At 29.8% G+C, this 18627-nt stretch overlaps 1 protein-coding gene across 1 annotated transcript; it reads left to right on the forward strand.

Moving 5' to 3' along the window:
- Nucleotides 1-1840: 1840 nt before the first annotated feature.
- Nucleotides 1841-17854, forward strand: LOC106692498 (uncharacterized; the record flags this gene model as incomplete). The annotated part of the gene is given in 10 exon segments (XM_067049013.1): nt 1841-2283; nt 2928-3190; nt 3277-3396; nt 5539-5659; nt 6976-7585; nt 10002-10187; nt 13198-13344; nt 13681-13868; nt 15545-15634; nt 17739-17854. Coding segments are annotated over 10 exon segments (1952 nt in total), but the record flags the coding sequence as incomplete, so codon positions are not given.
- Between the last annotated feature and the right edge of the window lie 773 nt (nt 17855-18627).

The following is an 18627-nucleotide window of genomic DNA, read 5'->3' on the forward strand; positions in this document are numbered from 1 at the left end:
CAAATTTTTTTATGAATATAAATCTGTTGGAGATAAGTCTAGTTGATAAGGAGGTGTAGAAGAACTTCGTAACACAGTTGGTTTAGTTTCTTCACAGTTTGTCGTTAAACATGAGATCTGGCGTTGTAGTGTAAGAGTATAAGTCCCTTTCAATTAACCAATGCAGGTTGTTTTTTACAAATTGTTAATTCATTTTGTGAATATAACTGTAGTACGATGTGAATATGATAGTTTCACCTTTGGGTAAAGAAGGAGAAATAAACTATTCCTACCATTGATCATTGCACATACACCAATATTTTTTGGTTTTAATTTTAACAACAAAGTCGGAAATTCAAAATATTAAATTTTTAGATTAAATGCTACAACTATATTCCTTAATCCCCTTCAACAGCAACTACATTGAAGGTCTGTTCTAACGATCACTTCTATCCGGAACAGAGGCCTAATATCAACGCTCCCAACAATAGAGTAAATTAGTACTACTTCTACATTATATAAATATGTAAAATAAAAAATTTACACTTGGAAGTTGAAAATTCATGAAAGCTTCGAAGTGGGTTTAAAGTTTATTTCAACCCTCTAGATCCTCTGACCTATATATATTCAATATAGACTTTCATTATGTTTTCAGAATTTCCCTGCCTCTCTATTCATTCGTTAATCGATGGAGCCTCTTTGTCCTCGGCGTTATTAACTATGAGTGGATAAGAGACTTGGACTTCACAAAACCAACTTAAAGTACATCAAACCTAGTTTGCTACAAAAAGCTTGTATAACCTTTATTTCTAATATAGCGCCAAAAACGTAGATCCTAACGTAAAGCAAGTAAAGTACTTATTTTTGGAAACGTGATAGAGACATAATACGGAGTAAACTTTGGTACTTCTTTCAAATAAGTTACCAATTTTAACAGTTTTTTGAATAGAATGTTTTGTTCCCTCTTTACTGGGTAATTTTCCCTTCTAGATAAAGCTAGGGTTTTCCTGATATATTGTGTTATTACATTACTGTCGACATCAATACAGCATGAGGGACATGACGACCGTGCGGGTTGGGAAGCAGGCCCCAGTGCGCTCGGTTAGGAACGTTGTGGGTGCGATTCTCACCAGGAGCAGTTAACACATTCATTTTTCGGCAGTTCCGAAAAATGTATCTTGACACTCCCACCTTGGTGAGTACGCGGCGGCAACCCAGGAAGCCATCAGGGTTGGTAAAAAGGACCACTAGATCCACTTGCCAGACTCGTTACCCCCTCCAAATACCAGTACCAGTACCACTAAATACAGCATGAGAAAGAAATATGACTGAGCTTTCTGGTAGTAAATCCTCCCAAAATTCTTACCCAATCCCAGTTGTTTATGTAATCAGCCCGTAGTTTTCATCTAGAAATAACAGTTCCCGCAAGAATTGCCTAAATAAATTCATAATTCACCCGATTTCTCTATTTTCGAAAAAACAACGCTGTTTTGGAAAAACGTCTCTCCAGATCTATTAAGCGTATGGAGATCTATTGGGGGTCAAATTTTAAAAGTATAATTCAAATTTAAAGAAAGTATAAATATTTTGTTTTTGCCTGTAACTCTATTCAATCACAAGAAATAGATATTGTGCATGGAAACACAATTGAGCGAAAACTTTATGAATTTTTAAAGCAATAAATTGGAGTTCTGGTAATTTCCCGAGGTTAAAAATTTCGATTTTAATGCCAATCCAAACTCAAAAAACGAACCAAAATAACAAAAGGCCATAACCTTTTATATTTCCTTCGTTCCCTGAACTCTTTGTAAGCAGTCAGCAACATTGATACACATCTTTGTATCAAAGAACTACGGCATCCCTTCTGGTTCAATCGTTTACAACATGCCCAATTTGAGTACTCTACCAATTAAATAAACTAGATTGAGTCCGTAAATAGCATGTGGAGATAGCAAGACTTTATTCAAGTTGCACCACCTCCCACTTGTTATCTCTTTGTTTATACTCTATCCCGGTTCAAAACTAAACATTTGGATTTTGTTTTAATATTTATTTTTTATTTAGTGTTTACAGAACCCTGTTTATCATTTATAATACCCCCTCTTAAACACGATTAAGAATATAGAGGTAGAGACCCCTACAATTGCTTTTGTGTTGAGACTCAGTACTTTAGTTTTATATTTGTCCATAACAATGCCAAATATTGGTGAATACAATCAATTGGAATTAATCAAAGATTTTATCAAGGATGAAGTAAAATATTTGGAAGATTTGATCCCTTCTATTGACAGCATTTTGTCTGAGGTAAAAGTAACTTTCAAGATTCAACTAATTTTTTATTTATTTATAAGTTTAATTATACGATACATGTAAAACAGTATTTCATGCCCTAATGGATGTTAAATGTCCTCAATCAAAGTATTTTTTTTTTAATCTTATACTTTTTATAATTAAAAAAAATTCGGATGCTTATCTACTTTATCATTTGGTACTGATAAAATTTTTGGTAATGGAAAATACTACTAAGATGTTATTGTAAATAGTATCAATTAAATTCAACTATATTGTTTAATGTTTTGTTTGTTGTTAGTGTAAGATGATTTATCTACATGATTTTTTTTTTAATAGCTTAACATAGCTCCTAGTATTATTGATCATTAAGATGTGTCATTGATCTTTAAGATTTTCTTATTTACATATATCTCATAACCAGAGATGGGAAAAAATTTGCTGTAATTAAAACTAATAGCTTTAATTGCCATGGGAACGACTCTTATTCATAAATGAACCATTGATAAATATTGTATCCATGGCAATATTAGCTATAAGTTGCAACTATAGCTAATTTTTGCCCAACTCTGCTAATAACCAATTAACAGAATTGGTATTAATTATAAATGTGAAAGTCGACTGTGCAGTTTGTAATATTCTTTAATTTATTTTTTTAGCTACAAGAAAATAAAGTGGAACATGCTGATTTGTCTTCTGCGGTAACTGCTCTTGCATCCAGCTGCAAATCTGTTGAAGAAGCAAATGGAACTTTAATGAGAAACTTGAATAACATATCATCTCTTTTTAAGCCTACAATTCAGTGGCATTCGAATAAGAAAGAAATGTTAGAAATGTTTTACCTTGATGGAAATTCTCCTTGGTCTATTTGGCTTACCTATAATCCTTCAACAGACATTGATGGTCTGTATAAAATTCTTGAGTGAGTAAATTAAAATGTTTACTTAGTTAATCAAACTTCTCTGTTTACAGTATTTTAAATAAAAATAATCTTATTTTATGTTCTAGACATAGGCATTCCAAAGGTATGCTTAAAAAGTTGCTTAATCCAAAAGTTGGCGATTTCATCTGTTGTTATGATAAAAAAATTCTGTTTAGAGCTGTAATTATTGAAGTCTGCAATACCAGGTAAACAAAGAGAATAGATATTTCATTTGGAATACATTAGTGTTGGGTTCTTGATTAATGTTCCTTTGCTGTTTACTCTTTTACCATTTTCATAGAATATGATATTTAGTAGAAATACCCCTATCCTTTTCCTTTATGAATGAATTGCTAAAAATGTTTCTTTGGCCTTATAGAGAATTGTAGAACAATATAAAGCTAATAGAATATCAGAAATAAAGCTTGCTATTTATCAATGAAAGTTTGACATGTTAAATACATCGTGTAATTGGGCCATTTGAAAATATTAATTTAGTGTCTGCAGTAGTATAAGTTAATGTCTTGATTCTCTATTATATATTATTCAGACCCATACATACATTAAATTGATATGGGTTAAGTTACTAGTTAGTTGTAAACTTTTTATCAACTTTAATTTATAATATACTGACATGAACTGAATATTTTGTTCGAGGAGAAGATGATTGGGGTGTGGTCAAAGTGAAACACAAATAAGTTGGTGTAACCTATTTATTTGTTAACAATTAGCAGCACAACCAACTTATTTGTGTTTCACTTTGACCGCACCCCAACCATCTTCTCCTCGTACATCATCCACGGTCAACTATCTCTCATAATTATGAATATTTTGTTATTGTTTCTGCTTAGGATAATTTTTAGATGTGTTATACTTAAAGTTTGGAATGATAATTTTTTTAGCATTAGGGATTCCTTGGTATCAGATGATGACCAGATGGTGTTTAATATAAATCTTTTGTTTTTGCAAATGTACCATGCCTTAGTAAATTTAATGTATGTACTTCACTAATTTCTTTACTGCTTCTTTTATCTTTTAAGTGAAATCTTTTAATCTTTACTGCTGCCATTTACATCCTTGTGTATTATAAAGTTTGAAAGTTACAAATAGAGGACACTGTCTTAACTGTGTCACAGAAACTAAATTAGTGCTCCTTGCAATCTATTTAAGATGTGGAGTCTTGTAAAAACAAAGGAATAGTGTTAACTACTTTGTTTTTTTTTTGCTTCCTTATAACGAAGGTAAAGAAGCTTTTAATTCATGCATAAAATGAAAAAAAAAATTACGACCTCAGAATTAAAAATATTCACTCGAATTTTACATTTTAGACATCAAGGAACAAATTTGGTCGACTTCTGTAGTCAAAGCTGTTTGGATATGTACGATTGAGTCATTAATCCAACTTTGATGAATTATTCAGGAATTGTATGAGTTGGTGTATAGTTATTCTTGTATTGATTTCATCAGATTCCATCCTCTATTTTTGTTTACACATGTTAATTGCAGATTTTTTTTTTTTTTTACAGTACTAATAAAAGACGTTGTTTCTCAAGACATATTGATACCACTAGTCCTCCCCTACTTCATTTATGACTTATGGTTTGTCATGTGCTTGTAATTAGTTGACCTAGAAAAAAAAAACATTAATTAGAAATAAAATTTTCTTAGTAAACATTTAAAAAGTTCTAGTCTTTTCATTGTGTAAACATGGGATAATTGTCTATATTTGAAACTTTTATGATTAAAGCTCTACTAAAAAGTAATGTAGGTACAGTCCAGTCTTAATAATTAAAAAAATATAGGATCAATAAATAGTTGTCAGATTATTTAGATAAACATCTTGGACTTCTGAGAATCTCATTTAATATGTAAAATAAGAAATTAAATTTGGAATTCTGTGAAGCTAAATTTATTTTATCATTTCTTTACCAAGAACACCCATACAGTTTTCTCAATTTTTTTTTTGACGGATATTGATGCTGACTACGGTTTGTATTCCTAATGAAACGATAGGTTTCCTGTCTTCATTGGCCTTAGCTGCATAAAATTAGGAAGTAGTATCAAATATGGATGCTTATTAAGAGTTTAAATTATTATTTTGTCCCATCCGTTTAAAATAAAACAATCTCTGGTTCTACCCCTGTCATGAGCTTGCTGCATTATCAAGATTTTACTATATTCATTAAATAATAATTTTTAAAATTAGTTATTTTATCATACTAAGTACATTTTATACTAAAAATATACCAACTATAAATTGAAAGTGAAAAACATACTAACCATTAAAAAAAAAAATGGTTATATACTAAATAATGAAATGTTAATGCATTTATTTGTTTTCAATCCAGGATCAAGGTGATTAATGTGGACAGATACAATGTTAAAATTATAAAATTAGAAACTTGTTTTGAAATCACTAAAGACTTATGTGAAACTCATGCTTATTCCATACAGTGTTGTTTGATGAAGGTATGTTATCAATTCTTTATTATAGCTACTTTTTGTTTATTAACTTTAATAGATATGTAACATATTCCTTTTGACACATTATGTGGTTATGAATTCACCTGAGAATGTGTGCCTGGTGTTTAACCCCTCTTTAAGTAGAATATTTGAGGTTTGGTGGAGGGGGAGCCAAGTGATTAAATTTGTAAACAAGTTTTTTAATACTAAGATAATCTTTGTTCCTCTATCAATGCCGTTCCAACAGATTTAACTCCTGAAATGATCTGTATCTAGTTGAAACAGGCTTAAAAAGTTGAAGCTATTTGTATTACCATGTCCTATACGTTTCCTCTCAATGATCTTTAGATTTTAAAATAAATGAATATTTTTGGAACTGCTTTGCCACAGAACACTTCATTTTATGTATATATGCATTTATGACTGTAATTGAATGTGAATAACTTAAGGAATAAACAATATACTTAGGGGCTCTACTTCATATTATATGAATAAAAAAAAATACAAGAAAAGGAACTATGATTACCTTGAATATCAAGTATATAATAAACTGGAGTCTACTTTAATGAACTAAATACATTTTTCTTACAAATAAATAATGATGATAAATTACAAATGATCATTGGCTAATAATAAATTATTTCAAAAGAGAGAGAAGTTGATGAAAGCTGGAGGGATTTCAATGTTTGGGATCTTGAGAGATCTATAGGATTAAGTTCCTTACATTAGGAAGGAACATTCATACTGTCTATTGAGGAGCAGAGCTACTTTAAGTATCTGTTAGAGACTAGTTGATAGTCTCTTAGAGAGCAGAAAACAAATTTTACAAATAAATATTGACTGGGATATGGGATTCCTCAGTGAGGCAATGAATATTTTATACGACCCAAAGCAAAACCAAAATATGAGAAAATGAAACTGAAACCAGGATCCTGTTTTATAATGAAAGATAATTGTATTTGTCTATAAATATGAGTATACAAAGTACAAGGAATTAATACGTTTTGTTTCATGAAGGGTACGACAGGCTCTCTAAAATTGATGAAGGGTGGCCATAGCATTTGGTCTTTGAGGAAAGGGATTAATTTTGTTCTAATACACTCAACATTTTTTTGTATGATCTTTGAATGTTCATTGTAATAATAGGTCTTTCATAGACCTTCCATGAATGATGATAGTAAATAATATTGTCCTAACCTGAATGAAATGACATGAAAATGTCACCCTTACTTCATGCCCATTTTGTTAGTAGTTCTAAATTTACTTTTTTATGTTTACATTGGTACATTTAAGCTATTATGATACATATATATTTTTTTTAGGATAGAAAGTTTGAAAATAATTGGAATGAAGATTTAGGTCGTCTATTGCAAAATACATTAAAAGAATGTCGTTTAACTGTCAGAATTGTAGAAGAGATACGAGCTCTTCCGCCATTATTTCTTGTGGAAATGTATGCATTTAATGAAGCTTTGGAAGTTGAAACAAATATTAGTGAATGGATCTCCTCACGTCTATTACCAGAATTAAAAAATTTACCTTCGGATCATAATCATGTTCTTGATTATTTTTCGGATGAAGCCCTAGATCCCTATCTTGTTGGTGTTTCAGATTTTGTACAAAGTAGTTCAGTTCCTTCTAATTTAGAACAATGCAGAGACAAAATCACTTCTTCTCCTAATGGAGTAGTTGATGTTTCTAAGTCTATACAAGACATTTCATTAGAAGAGAATTCATCCAAGGATAAACCTAGAAATAGGTTAGCGCACTTAATGAATGCTGATTTGACAGGAACATCTAGTACAACTGTTTCTCTCAAGACAGATAGTAATTCATGTGTAGCTGATATATTATCCAATAACTTAGATTGTTCAAATGTTTATTCTTCCAATGGAATCGTTCCTTTCAGAACTAATGAAAACATACGTGCAGGTAAGATTTTGTAATATTAATATTAAAAAATATTTAAGTTAAAATTAGTACAGCTAACTTTGATGGAATATTTTTTGCTAGTTTCATCACAAGAAACTGAAAAAAAAGTTATCAAATTGATAATTAATTTATATTGATGAGTGATAAAAATTAGGTATGTGGTAAAACGTAAAAGAAATGTTCATTTTAGGTATTTTTATTATATAAAATTTGATTTTAATGCTTCGATTTCATCTGGCCTCTTGTGTGGATCCCAATTGAATCCTAGAGAAGGTTACTAGGCAACCAATCGCTTCCAGTTCGAGTGTCTCCCACTTTGTTGAATTCAAGTCTCTCGCCTTGATTTCATCTTGCCTAATGTGTGAAGGGCTACATTTTTTAAATGCACTCATATTTTAGTGTTCTGACTGAAACAGAAAAAAATGTGATTCATTACCTCTGTGTGATTTCTATTTAGGCAGTGAAAGTTTACATTGTTTTGACTGTTAAGAATCAATTTATTCCGCACCAGAACAGCATCCCTATCAAATGTTTGTTCTAGTTAGGTGAAATGCAAATGAGTCTTGTAATAATTCATGTGAATTTTGTTTTATATGAGCCATACACTTCCAAAACCAGTGGACTCCATTTTCAATTTTTTTTTTTTTTTTTCTGTGTAACTGTTTTTTAACCAGATAATTTTGCAGTTAAAGTATTTTTCGCTATTATATTTATACTTTTATTTTTTATAATTGTAATTTTAATGATTTTGGATAAAATACTTTCACCACATGACAATCTAGTGACTTGGCTGATTTTGTAATATTTTGCCTCATGTTTCCTTCTTTTCTTTGCTGAACAGGCACATATAGCAGCCCCTAGTTTTTCAACATCTGCCTTCCATTCGTCTATATCCTTTACATGCATTATTTTTAATTTAATTTACTGTTGTCTTGGAGTACATTGTCTCCCCAATGGCCCTTGGGTCTTCCTCTACTTGTTTTTATATCCTACATCGTCTTCCATCCATTTCAGTCTCTGGATTCTGATGCTGATTGAGATGTTCTGGTCTTTGTATTTAGTATGCAGATCTCTATTTTCTTATGCCACAATATTCCTTCTTCATATATTGGTTTAAGAATGTTTCTCAACATCTTTCTCTCAAACTGATTCAATAAATCTCTGGTCTGTTCATTCATAATTCAGATTTTACTTGCATAGGATGAAATCAGGTTTTACTTGCATATTCTCAAAATATGTAGAAGAATAACTACTTGGACAGAATTTGGTATATGGAGCATGAGGACAGTTCAAATCCAGAAGTTTCTATACGCAGACATTTTCATGCTGATAGCCTACTCAAAAAAAACAAAACTGCGATTGGCCATTACATAATGGCAAGAAGAACTCCCTCATAAAGGAATGTGTATCAACAGCTGCAGGAGGAAGGTTATGACTGTAGTCAGAGATAAAGGGTGTATGAGATGTAAGAATGTTATGCAATGGAAAAAGCTGAAGAATGTGTACTACCCACACCTAACTTGGAACAATATTCAACAAACTGAGAAAATAACCCTAAAAGTGACCAATAGAATACAGAAAGCAAACAGTATATATTAACAGATCAACACACAATCGTGAAAAAGTAAGAGGTAGGAAAGAATGTCAAATTCCACATGTACATGTGGATAGAGTACTTTTTCTCCCAATAGTAGGTAAAGTAGTTTATCTCCCTACATTTTATGGCAGCAAAAGCTGGTTCGCCTAAGGCAAACACATAAGCAGGATTATGGCTGCGGAAATGAAATTTATACAAAGAAAATTGGGAAAAACCAGGAGAGACAGAATAAGAAATGGGAGGAAGAGAGAAGAACTCCTGATACCTTCACTGAAATAAATCTATTTGATGAATATTATTGGTTGAACTTCACTGACAACTTTAACGGTATGGACACATCTGTAGAATGGGGGAAAATAGAGTGCCAAACAAGTGTATCAAGCTGACGAAACAGGCCTAGAACATGTCTGGAGCACATCCAAAGACTATGTCAGGAAAGAGGACCCTTACTTAATTGAAGGAATAAGTGGGGGGCTGAAATGTGTGGTCAATTTGGCTGGAGGCTCCTTCACACTGAAAGGCTCATAAGGAAGAAGAAAGCACAGAACATAATAATTTAACTGGGCTTGAATTAGAATCATTGATATAATAGAAAAACAAGATGATTGTTTTTATTTATTTTTCATAGTATAGCTCCTATTTAGAACTTAAGTACAGATTTTCTGGTAATTGACAGGTCTAATGTCTTTATTTTTTAGAATTTTTAGTGATTAGTAACTAATTGTTAATTTAGATATTTGCTGTTGCTTTAAGTGAATAGTGCACTAATACCAATTAATTTCTTTTTAATTTTTGCTAATAAAAATATTTCTGTTAAAGGTCCTAGTACTGGTACAGAAACAAATGAAGTCTATGATGAAACTGTGTTGAATAATTTTCGTGAAGATTCGGTGATTCCAGGCAATTATATTCCTACTGATGATGACAGAATATGTGTTTTCTTTCTTAAGAAGGGTTTCTGTTGGAAGCCCAGCTGCAAAAAACTACATACAAAAGTATCCAGAGGTATATGTAGTTGATAACTGATTTTAATTGAGTTATATTTTGTTAATCCAATATCTTATATTTCTTAGTTGTTACTAAAATTCATATAAAGAATAAAATCAGCAGATTGTAATTTTTTATTTTGTTTCATAATTGAATTTGATTTTTATAATTACTTACTTTTCTCTGCTTATAAATAGTTTGTAATTTTTATATTTCATGTTTGTCAATCTGCGATATTGGCTATATTTAGTGTAATTATATATTTGTTTAATTGATTTGTATTAAAAAAAAATTTTTATTGATCTTACATGCTCTCTCTTTTTTGTTAGTTTTATCATTAAAATTCAGATGATTTTTAAAATTTTCAAAATGTTTTATCATCATATCACCATTTAATATTTATTCATATTGTTAAGAATTACAATAAATGATGTTTTTATTTTGTTTTATTTATTTTTTTAAAAATAAATTATATAATAGAGACCGATAAAATACCAATTTTTTTTTTTCAATTATAAAATATATCTATTATAGTATAATTATTTACATACAAGTATTAGAGATATTATTCATCTCAAATTTATAAATATCAAAAAATATATGTTTAATGCTGCTCTGAACTCTAAATATTGAAACAAGATGTTAAAGATTTTATAGAAAAAGTTTATAGAAAGCTTATTCTTCCCATTATAATATGTTATATCTATAAATAAATATGTACAATAACTTTCATGTTTGCTAAAGATTAATACAGTTAATTAAATATAGAAACAAATTATATAATTAATTTCTTCGTTTTTATTTATGTTGTTTTCTCTTCAGGTGGGTCATTTAAAGAGTTTTATGATAGTGGGGCTCTAATTTTAAAAGTCAGGCCCTCCGTATCAAGGTTGACTGGTTTGCGACCCGAGTTGGAAATTGTTTGAGCAGTAGTGTAAAAACCAGTTTGTAATCAAAATGAAAACAATGCCCACGCATAATTACCACTGATTTTGGTCCATCTGAGCCATAGTTTATATTCACACTGTTAGTTTTGTAAATGTGTGAAGCATTAGTGATCGCGTGGAAGAAATAGTTGCTTATCTTATCATTACCACAAACTGTGAAGAGCAGTTGAAACTAAAAGAATTTTGGTGCAATCTATCTTCCTTCTGTTGAGAAATATAATAATCTGGCTGTCGACAACAGCACGACATTAAAATCAAATAAACAGAAAGTTTAAGCTATTCTAGTAAATATCCTAAACTTCCTACCTTCAATGGTTAAGGTTGGTTGATCTTTCCAGAAAGAAGATGGGCTAAAAAATTATGAAATATGTGACTGCGGTTGAAAGAATATATCTAACTCTAAGGTAAGCTTTCTTTGTTATTTATTGTAATTTCAATTTTTTAAAGAACCAGTTTTTCTGTTTCTATAAGAAGTTTCATATTAATTTCTCAGTCATTCCTCATCAGGTGCTGTTATCAAGACATGCGATCATAACTGAAACTATTTCATAGTTAGCAAGAACCTTTGAAACGGTTCAGTCTTTTTCTGACTTGTGTTGAGATCTTATTTTCATGCATGGGCAGGATTACCAAACTGATTTGTAACTTGGGTTTCAAACCAATTGACCCTGTATGAAGGGCCTTAGAGAGCCTCTGGTTTATATTATTATACAATAACAGTACTAAAAAAAAGTTTAAATATTTTATTATTTTCATGCGTTTATTTCAAGTATTTTTTTTTTTTTTTTTTTTTTTAATTTTAGCATCAAAGTATAGGTTAAGTTTTATAAATACTGTGGCTTAAATGTATAAATGTTCAATGATTTTAAACCTTACTATATTCTTTGAAAAATGAGTATATTTTTCATGGAATAAAAATAAATGTCTGTTGGAATAATATGTATGTGATATCATATTGAAATTAAAAAATGCTTTATGTAGATTCAGATATTCTTTATAATGTTCCAATTATTCAGTGTAGCGTAAGTCACTGAAAACCTTAATGAAATTGTTGGTGTTTGGTTTCTGATCCTCTAAAATTTTTACTTCTACAAAATATCTTCCTAAAAAAGACAAACATTTTTTTTTCATAACTAAACCTTATTTCATTTATAATTCTCTTAATTTCATTATTTTATTTTTAAAAAAACTTTATTTACATTTATATTAGTAATTATTTGATTTAAATTCCTTTATTGTATTAGATTTTATCCCCCTTATATCCGTTATTAAAGTGCAAAAGAATAAATTAGCCATTTCGACTGACAGACTACTTATTTAGTGCTGTTTGTTGTTTTATTTAATGAACTTTTTTCTATTTATCATGCTTAATCCACAATTCACTTGAATTGTGGAGATGTTTGATTAGTAGGCTCACACCGAGCCAATTTACTGTCACCATCACTGAATGAATACATACATTTTGATATCTTTAAAACTTGTTAGGGATTTTTATTTGCTTTGCTTACTAAGATTTGACATTTAACGAGAGGGAAACAAACCTTTGGTCTCTTGTGAAATGGACAATTTTGAAGCATTTTTCTAGTTTATTGTGGAATCAATAAAAACTCCTAGCAGTTTTGTGTAGGTAAGTGAAGTCCTCATAATAGTAATGATGGGATATTCTAAATTGATACTGAAAGCCCAGATTTAGAGGAAGAGATAACCTATCAGAAGAAAAGAAGTGTAATATCGTGGTTTGGGACTGTTAGTTTACAATGAACAAACATGTGGGTCCGAGTTAGGTAACAAATAAAGTCATTAGAGTGAAGAATAAGAAAGCCTTAAATCCTTCGTGTTAACCGGTCATCAATCAGCTGCTTTTATTATTTATTTATTACTGCTTTTATTTTAAACATTTAAAAATATTTAGTATCATGTATTCCCTTTTTCGTCTGCATCAGTGTTTCCTGTATGCAGGTATAGTATTTTAATAAATTTTAATTCTATATTTAGAAGTATTATTTGATTATTGATGTATAATAAGATCACTCTTCAAATAAAAGTTCATGTTTTTTTTTCATTTTCAATTCTAATTTCAGATAAATGGACTGAAGATTCTGCAGAGTTGTATGCTAATCCAATAAATTCACTGATTTTACCTGCTATCGGTTCTTCTGTTACCTTGAAGGTTACTTATGTTCTTTCATGTTCTATATTTTATGCATTGCTCCCTGACAATTTTTCAGGTAGTGTAAAGTTTGTCATCAAGTAAAGAATTTATAAACTAATCATTAATTTTTTTTTCCAATTTGTATTATGTATATTGTAAAAATAAAAAAATATTTTTAATTCATAAAAACGTCTGATTATTGTTTACTTTAATTACTATAGGAATGGTTTTTTAAGATTTTCAAATAGTTTTTAATTTCAATATTATTTTTAGAGTGATTTTTTTCTGTTATTCATTAATTTAAGAAACATTACAATAATTTTTAAGTATTAATGATGATTATGGCACAATATTGTTTCTATCCTTTTTATGCCATAATTTTTCGAAATTATGGTTTTACTTTAATTTTCAGGTAATGGTGAAGTATGCGAAACCGCCGATACATTAAACAAAAGTCTTAATTCATTAGAAGTAAAAAAGGCTTTTAAGTTACTTAATACTCCTCCTTGCCTTGGCCAATTACTGATAGCCTATTGCAATGAAAAATTTATGTGGTTAAGAGCTTCTGTACGTGATGTTTTAGATAATGATATTTTGCTGGTAATTAATTTATCTGCTTTATTTATAATTTTTTAGATGCCTAAGGGGAGCGGGATTGTTCAGTGAGTAAGGCTATCTCCTGGAATCAGGTTTGAATCCAGCAGATAATCATTTATTCTCAAAAATCTGTCATAGATTGACCATTTGGGCTACATGAGCCCACTGCTTATGTACACATAACACATAAGTACTGAACCCAAGACCCTTCATGTTTTGTACAGGTTTTTGACGCCTTAAATCATTATTTTTTTTAAACATTGAGTTGAAGAATAGAGTTTGCACTTGGCATACAGGTTTATACTAGTACATTCCCATCATGAGATACTTCTTTTGAAAAAGGTAATTTGAATTAGTATGATCCATTATGCATGGTGTGATTGAAAAAAAAATCAGCCCATAGAACTCTTCAGGTGTAATTACATTAAATTTAACCTCGACTAATTAATTACTGTGATTGGTCATTGTAAAGACATTTTTTGTTCATTGAATTGGTTAAATTTAATGCTTCATGAAATAAACTACACTAGTCTACAATTTTCTTTTTATATTTAAAGTGGTTTTGAGTGCTATGAATGTTGCCCATGATGTGGTTTGCGTTTAGGTCCTTCTCAAATGAAGGCAACTATGTTATCCTAGAATAATGTTGATTTAAGGTTTCTATTACTGTTCAATAGAATCTACTTACATAAATTGGAATATCAAATAGCATTATTCTATTTTATTCACAGATAAATCACAATATAGAATTATGTGGTCTGTCAACTGAATAGGTTTATACATAATATATTTATATGCTGCAAAATATTATACCGAATTAAAAGGTTTATAAGAAATCAGCTTTTATTAAAATCATTTGCTTCTTATAAATATGAAGGTCAAAAGTCAAAAAGAACAAAAATAGTTAACTACTTATTATCCGACTTTTTGCCCCACTTTGATGGGCTTCTTCAGAGCTATTCAATGTGATAGCTTTACAAATTTTTTTCTCGAGATCTACTTCTTAGTTTGAAAAATTAGATGGATTCTCTGTAACCTTCTCTTGCATAATCATCAATTTCTATCTATAAAGAATACTCATTTTAAATTATGTTCCAAATATTTCATGAAGGTTATATTTGTATTATGTTCCTTCCTATTATAGGTTATTTTAAGACTTTCAGAATTACTTTACCATCTCAGTTTTTTTATTATCTTTTCCTAATGATGACCATTTGGTTTATGAAGACTATATTTTGATTGATTAAAAAAAAAAAAATTGGGACTCCTAGATCATAGTTCATTATTACAATTCGTGTGAGCTCACTTAAATTTTAGTCTAAATCTACATTGATCTTGTTATGAGATATTAATTTTTATTTCTTGAACTTATTTATATCTGTTAACAATCCTCAAATGAAAGAAGATGGGTTTTAATAAAGTTATAGGCTATTCTTATTATGTATAAAACATAATTAATATTGGAGACATTTTCAAAAAAATATTTACTAAGGAATTGTCAAATGCATGTTTTTCTTCAAGTTTGAAAACTTGAGAATTACATTTTTTTTTATCAACTGTATTATTATTTTATGTTTATTCGTATTTTTGCTATATCTGTTAAGAAAATATAAATTTTAACTTTTACATTGTGTCCTTATAAATCGTTCTTCACTTTTATTTTTAATCAAATGTTTCAGGTATTTTTTGTGGACTATGGTCTGATGGAAGAAGTTTCTATGGATAAATGCAGGGAAATTGAACCACAGTTTATTCATCTTCCATGCCAGGTTATATTTAAATTCATCATTATTATTCATTACTATTCGGTGATGTAGAATTAATTTAAAATATGCTGTATACTCTATTGGAGATATTTAAATAATATGAAAACTCAATTTCATATCAACATTATTACTTGGTTTCAAGAGTTACAGATTTCTGAGCAAAACCAGCTATTTCTCTAGTCAGACATATCTTTATATACATTCAATTAGCCTGTAATTAATTATCACAAAAAATGTTAAACTGAAGATTTATAAAATTATTATATACTGTAAAATAAAAATTATTATTTATTCTCGATCGAGAATAAACAATATTTAATACTCTGGTGCTGGAACTGGCTCTGAGCGATCCCCTCCTATAATTTCTTTATATTTAAAGTACTAATAATCCATGAAGGTTTAATAAGATCCTATATTCTTTACAAATAAATTGCTTTATTGATTTGGAAGATTTGGTGCTAGCCTCAGAGCGTCTATCACTCTATTGTTTTTATGGGGGTTCAATGATATTAACATTGAGAATATATTTGAATTCATAAAAAATTGATTTATTTGATATGCAGCCAAAAGGGTCGGACCACTCCTAAATGAAGGAAGACGGAATACATTTGAGTGAATTGAAGAGATGTATTCCCCACATAATTTCAAATTAAAATTGTAAGCTTCAAATTAATATTTAAATATAGAATTGCCTATAATTTTCCTGTTAGATGATACTAATGGTATAGTAAAACTGTTATAATGAATTATGGGTGCAAGCAAGAGCTATTTTTGGTTTCCTATGCTCCTAAATGTAAATTGAAGTTTTTGCTTATTACTCACTTACCACTCCCACACCAAATATTTGTAAGAGCCTCTTCCGGGAATTAATCCAAGCTTGACATAAAAGGGTAAATTAATAAGGAAGAGAGAGAACCCTGCTATAGACAGACACTCTGAAATGCTTTTACCTGATTTTCTCTAGGTTGGGCTATGACGTCTCTTCGTGTCAAATTTGTTTGTGTAATGACAGTATTACATTTCCATATTTACAAAATACAAATTAGAAATAACAATTAAATTAGTTTTTATCTCTATAATTTGACTATATGCTGTTTTACTGTGGTACCAATTGTTATTCTTAACTAATCCTAGCTCTGGATTTTTTTAAATGAAAAAAATTGTTTAAATCGGATGCCAAACAAGGTACCTTATCAAAAGTGGGAGGTTGGGAGGACCTCTTTCTTAGATTTGTTTATGGACTCTGAGCTGCATTTTCTATTACCTTTTTCCAGCTTGTTAATAGATATTATAATTTTGGGGTTGTTCATCTCAGAAACATGCTTACTTTTTTTTTTTTAAGATAATATCATTGAAACTTTCAGGTATTATATGCCTATTTTTGCTTTTTTGATCAATATCGCTCTTATCAATCACTGTAAGTTTTATCAGACTCACTTAAACAACAAAGTTAAATGAAACTAGTTCAGATGATAAAGCACAATTTAACATTAATAATAAAAACAGTCAAAATATCTCTGAACAGTATAAAAGTTAAGAGTTTGAGTGGCTGATAAATAATAGCATATTATTAAAAGAAGACAGACTCCTCCTTCTGGTCTTCTACTCTACCAGGAGTTTTCATTGTTAATCCTGTGATGCACATAGACAACAAACATCTCCTTGTGGTGCCAGTGAAAAGTAAATAAATGTGTTGTCGCAAGAGCCGAAGCAATTTTCATTCAAAAAAGCAAATCTGCTTAATTTTCTTAAACACCCCACATATTGTCTTCCTTGGAGGAAATTTTTCAAAATTCAGTTATTGGTGGATAAACGTAAATAAAAGAAAATCATTATGGGATTAAACATGCAAACAAAAAAAAAAAGCTCTGTACCTGTTAGAATTGGTTTAAAAAATACACAGATGAATAAAAGTCTCTAATATTCACAAATTTATGAACTTTCAACAGTTCAGACTTTGGATTCTAAGTATTTTTTAAAAAAAAAATTGATTTCTTCATTTCAGTGTTTTTTAGGATCCAACTGACTAGAAAACATTTTTAAAAAAAAAACAGTGGATCTATTCATGCCAGGCTTCTTAGGCTTACTGAATTTAAATCTGTTTTAGGCTGTTTACTGTACTTTGGCTAATTTATTTGTGGAAAGCACTATGGAAGTTGAAGGGAAAATGTTTATGGAGTCTTTACTACTGGATCAAGAAATTGAGGTTAAAATAGTTGATAGGTAAGTAATTTTATTCACCAGTCAATAACTATTTATTTAATAGGAATTGAATATTGTCTTATTTTTTTAAAAATTAATTGAACATGATTTGTAAATACCACTTTTTTTAAAATGTATTCTTGTCAGCACTCTGTTCAGTTATTTCCATTTATTTATGCCACAATAGTAATAATAATAGAGTTGACTAGATGATAAGATACCATGGCTTACGTTACCAACAACCATTGTCTGTATACATCACAAAGCCAAATCTGCTCTGACATAATTCCTGCCCCTGTCTAGTGCTCTAAACAGGTGGCGCATAAAAGTTTTGGGAGCGGGCTGACGGAGTGCCTACAACACATCTTTTGTGGGAGCATGTTGTGAAGACTGTTTTATTGTTTCCTTTCCTGATATTTAAATATTAGTTGAAACGTTTTAAGAGATAATTGTACTATATAAGTGCCTCAGAATGCACTTGGGAACCCCACTTTTTCTCAAGTCAGAATTAGGCATGGTCCATGCAATTTCTACCATATTGGTTCCTAAACCTACATTGGTTGCAAACCACTGATCCAGGTCCATCTCTGAAACATTTTCTCAATAGCAATCACAATGTTTCTTCTTTTACACCCTAAAAATTTTTATAACGTAAGAAGTTTATTTAATGTTATTAACTAATTTTTTTAAGGTTGACTTTATAATCGTTTGATATATATTTTTAGTGGAGGCAAGGTTCACATTTCCTTTTATCATTCTCTTATAAATAGATTGTTTATAAAAATATATATATA

This window comes from Halyomorpha halys, unplaced genomic scaffold (genome assembly GCF_000696795.3).
Source record: "Halyomorpha halys isolate HHAL.00 unplaced genomic scaffold, Hhal_1.1 Scaffold58.1, whole genome shotgun sequence".
Taxonomy (NCBI): Eukaryota; Metazoa; Arthropoda; class Insecta; order Hemiptera; family Pentatomidae; genus Halyomorpha; species Halyomorpha halys.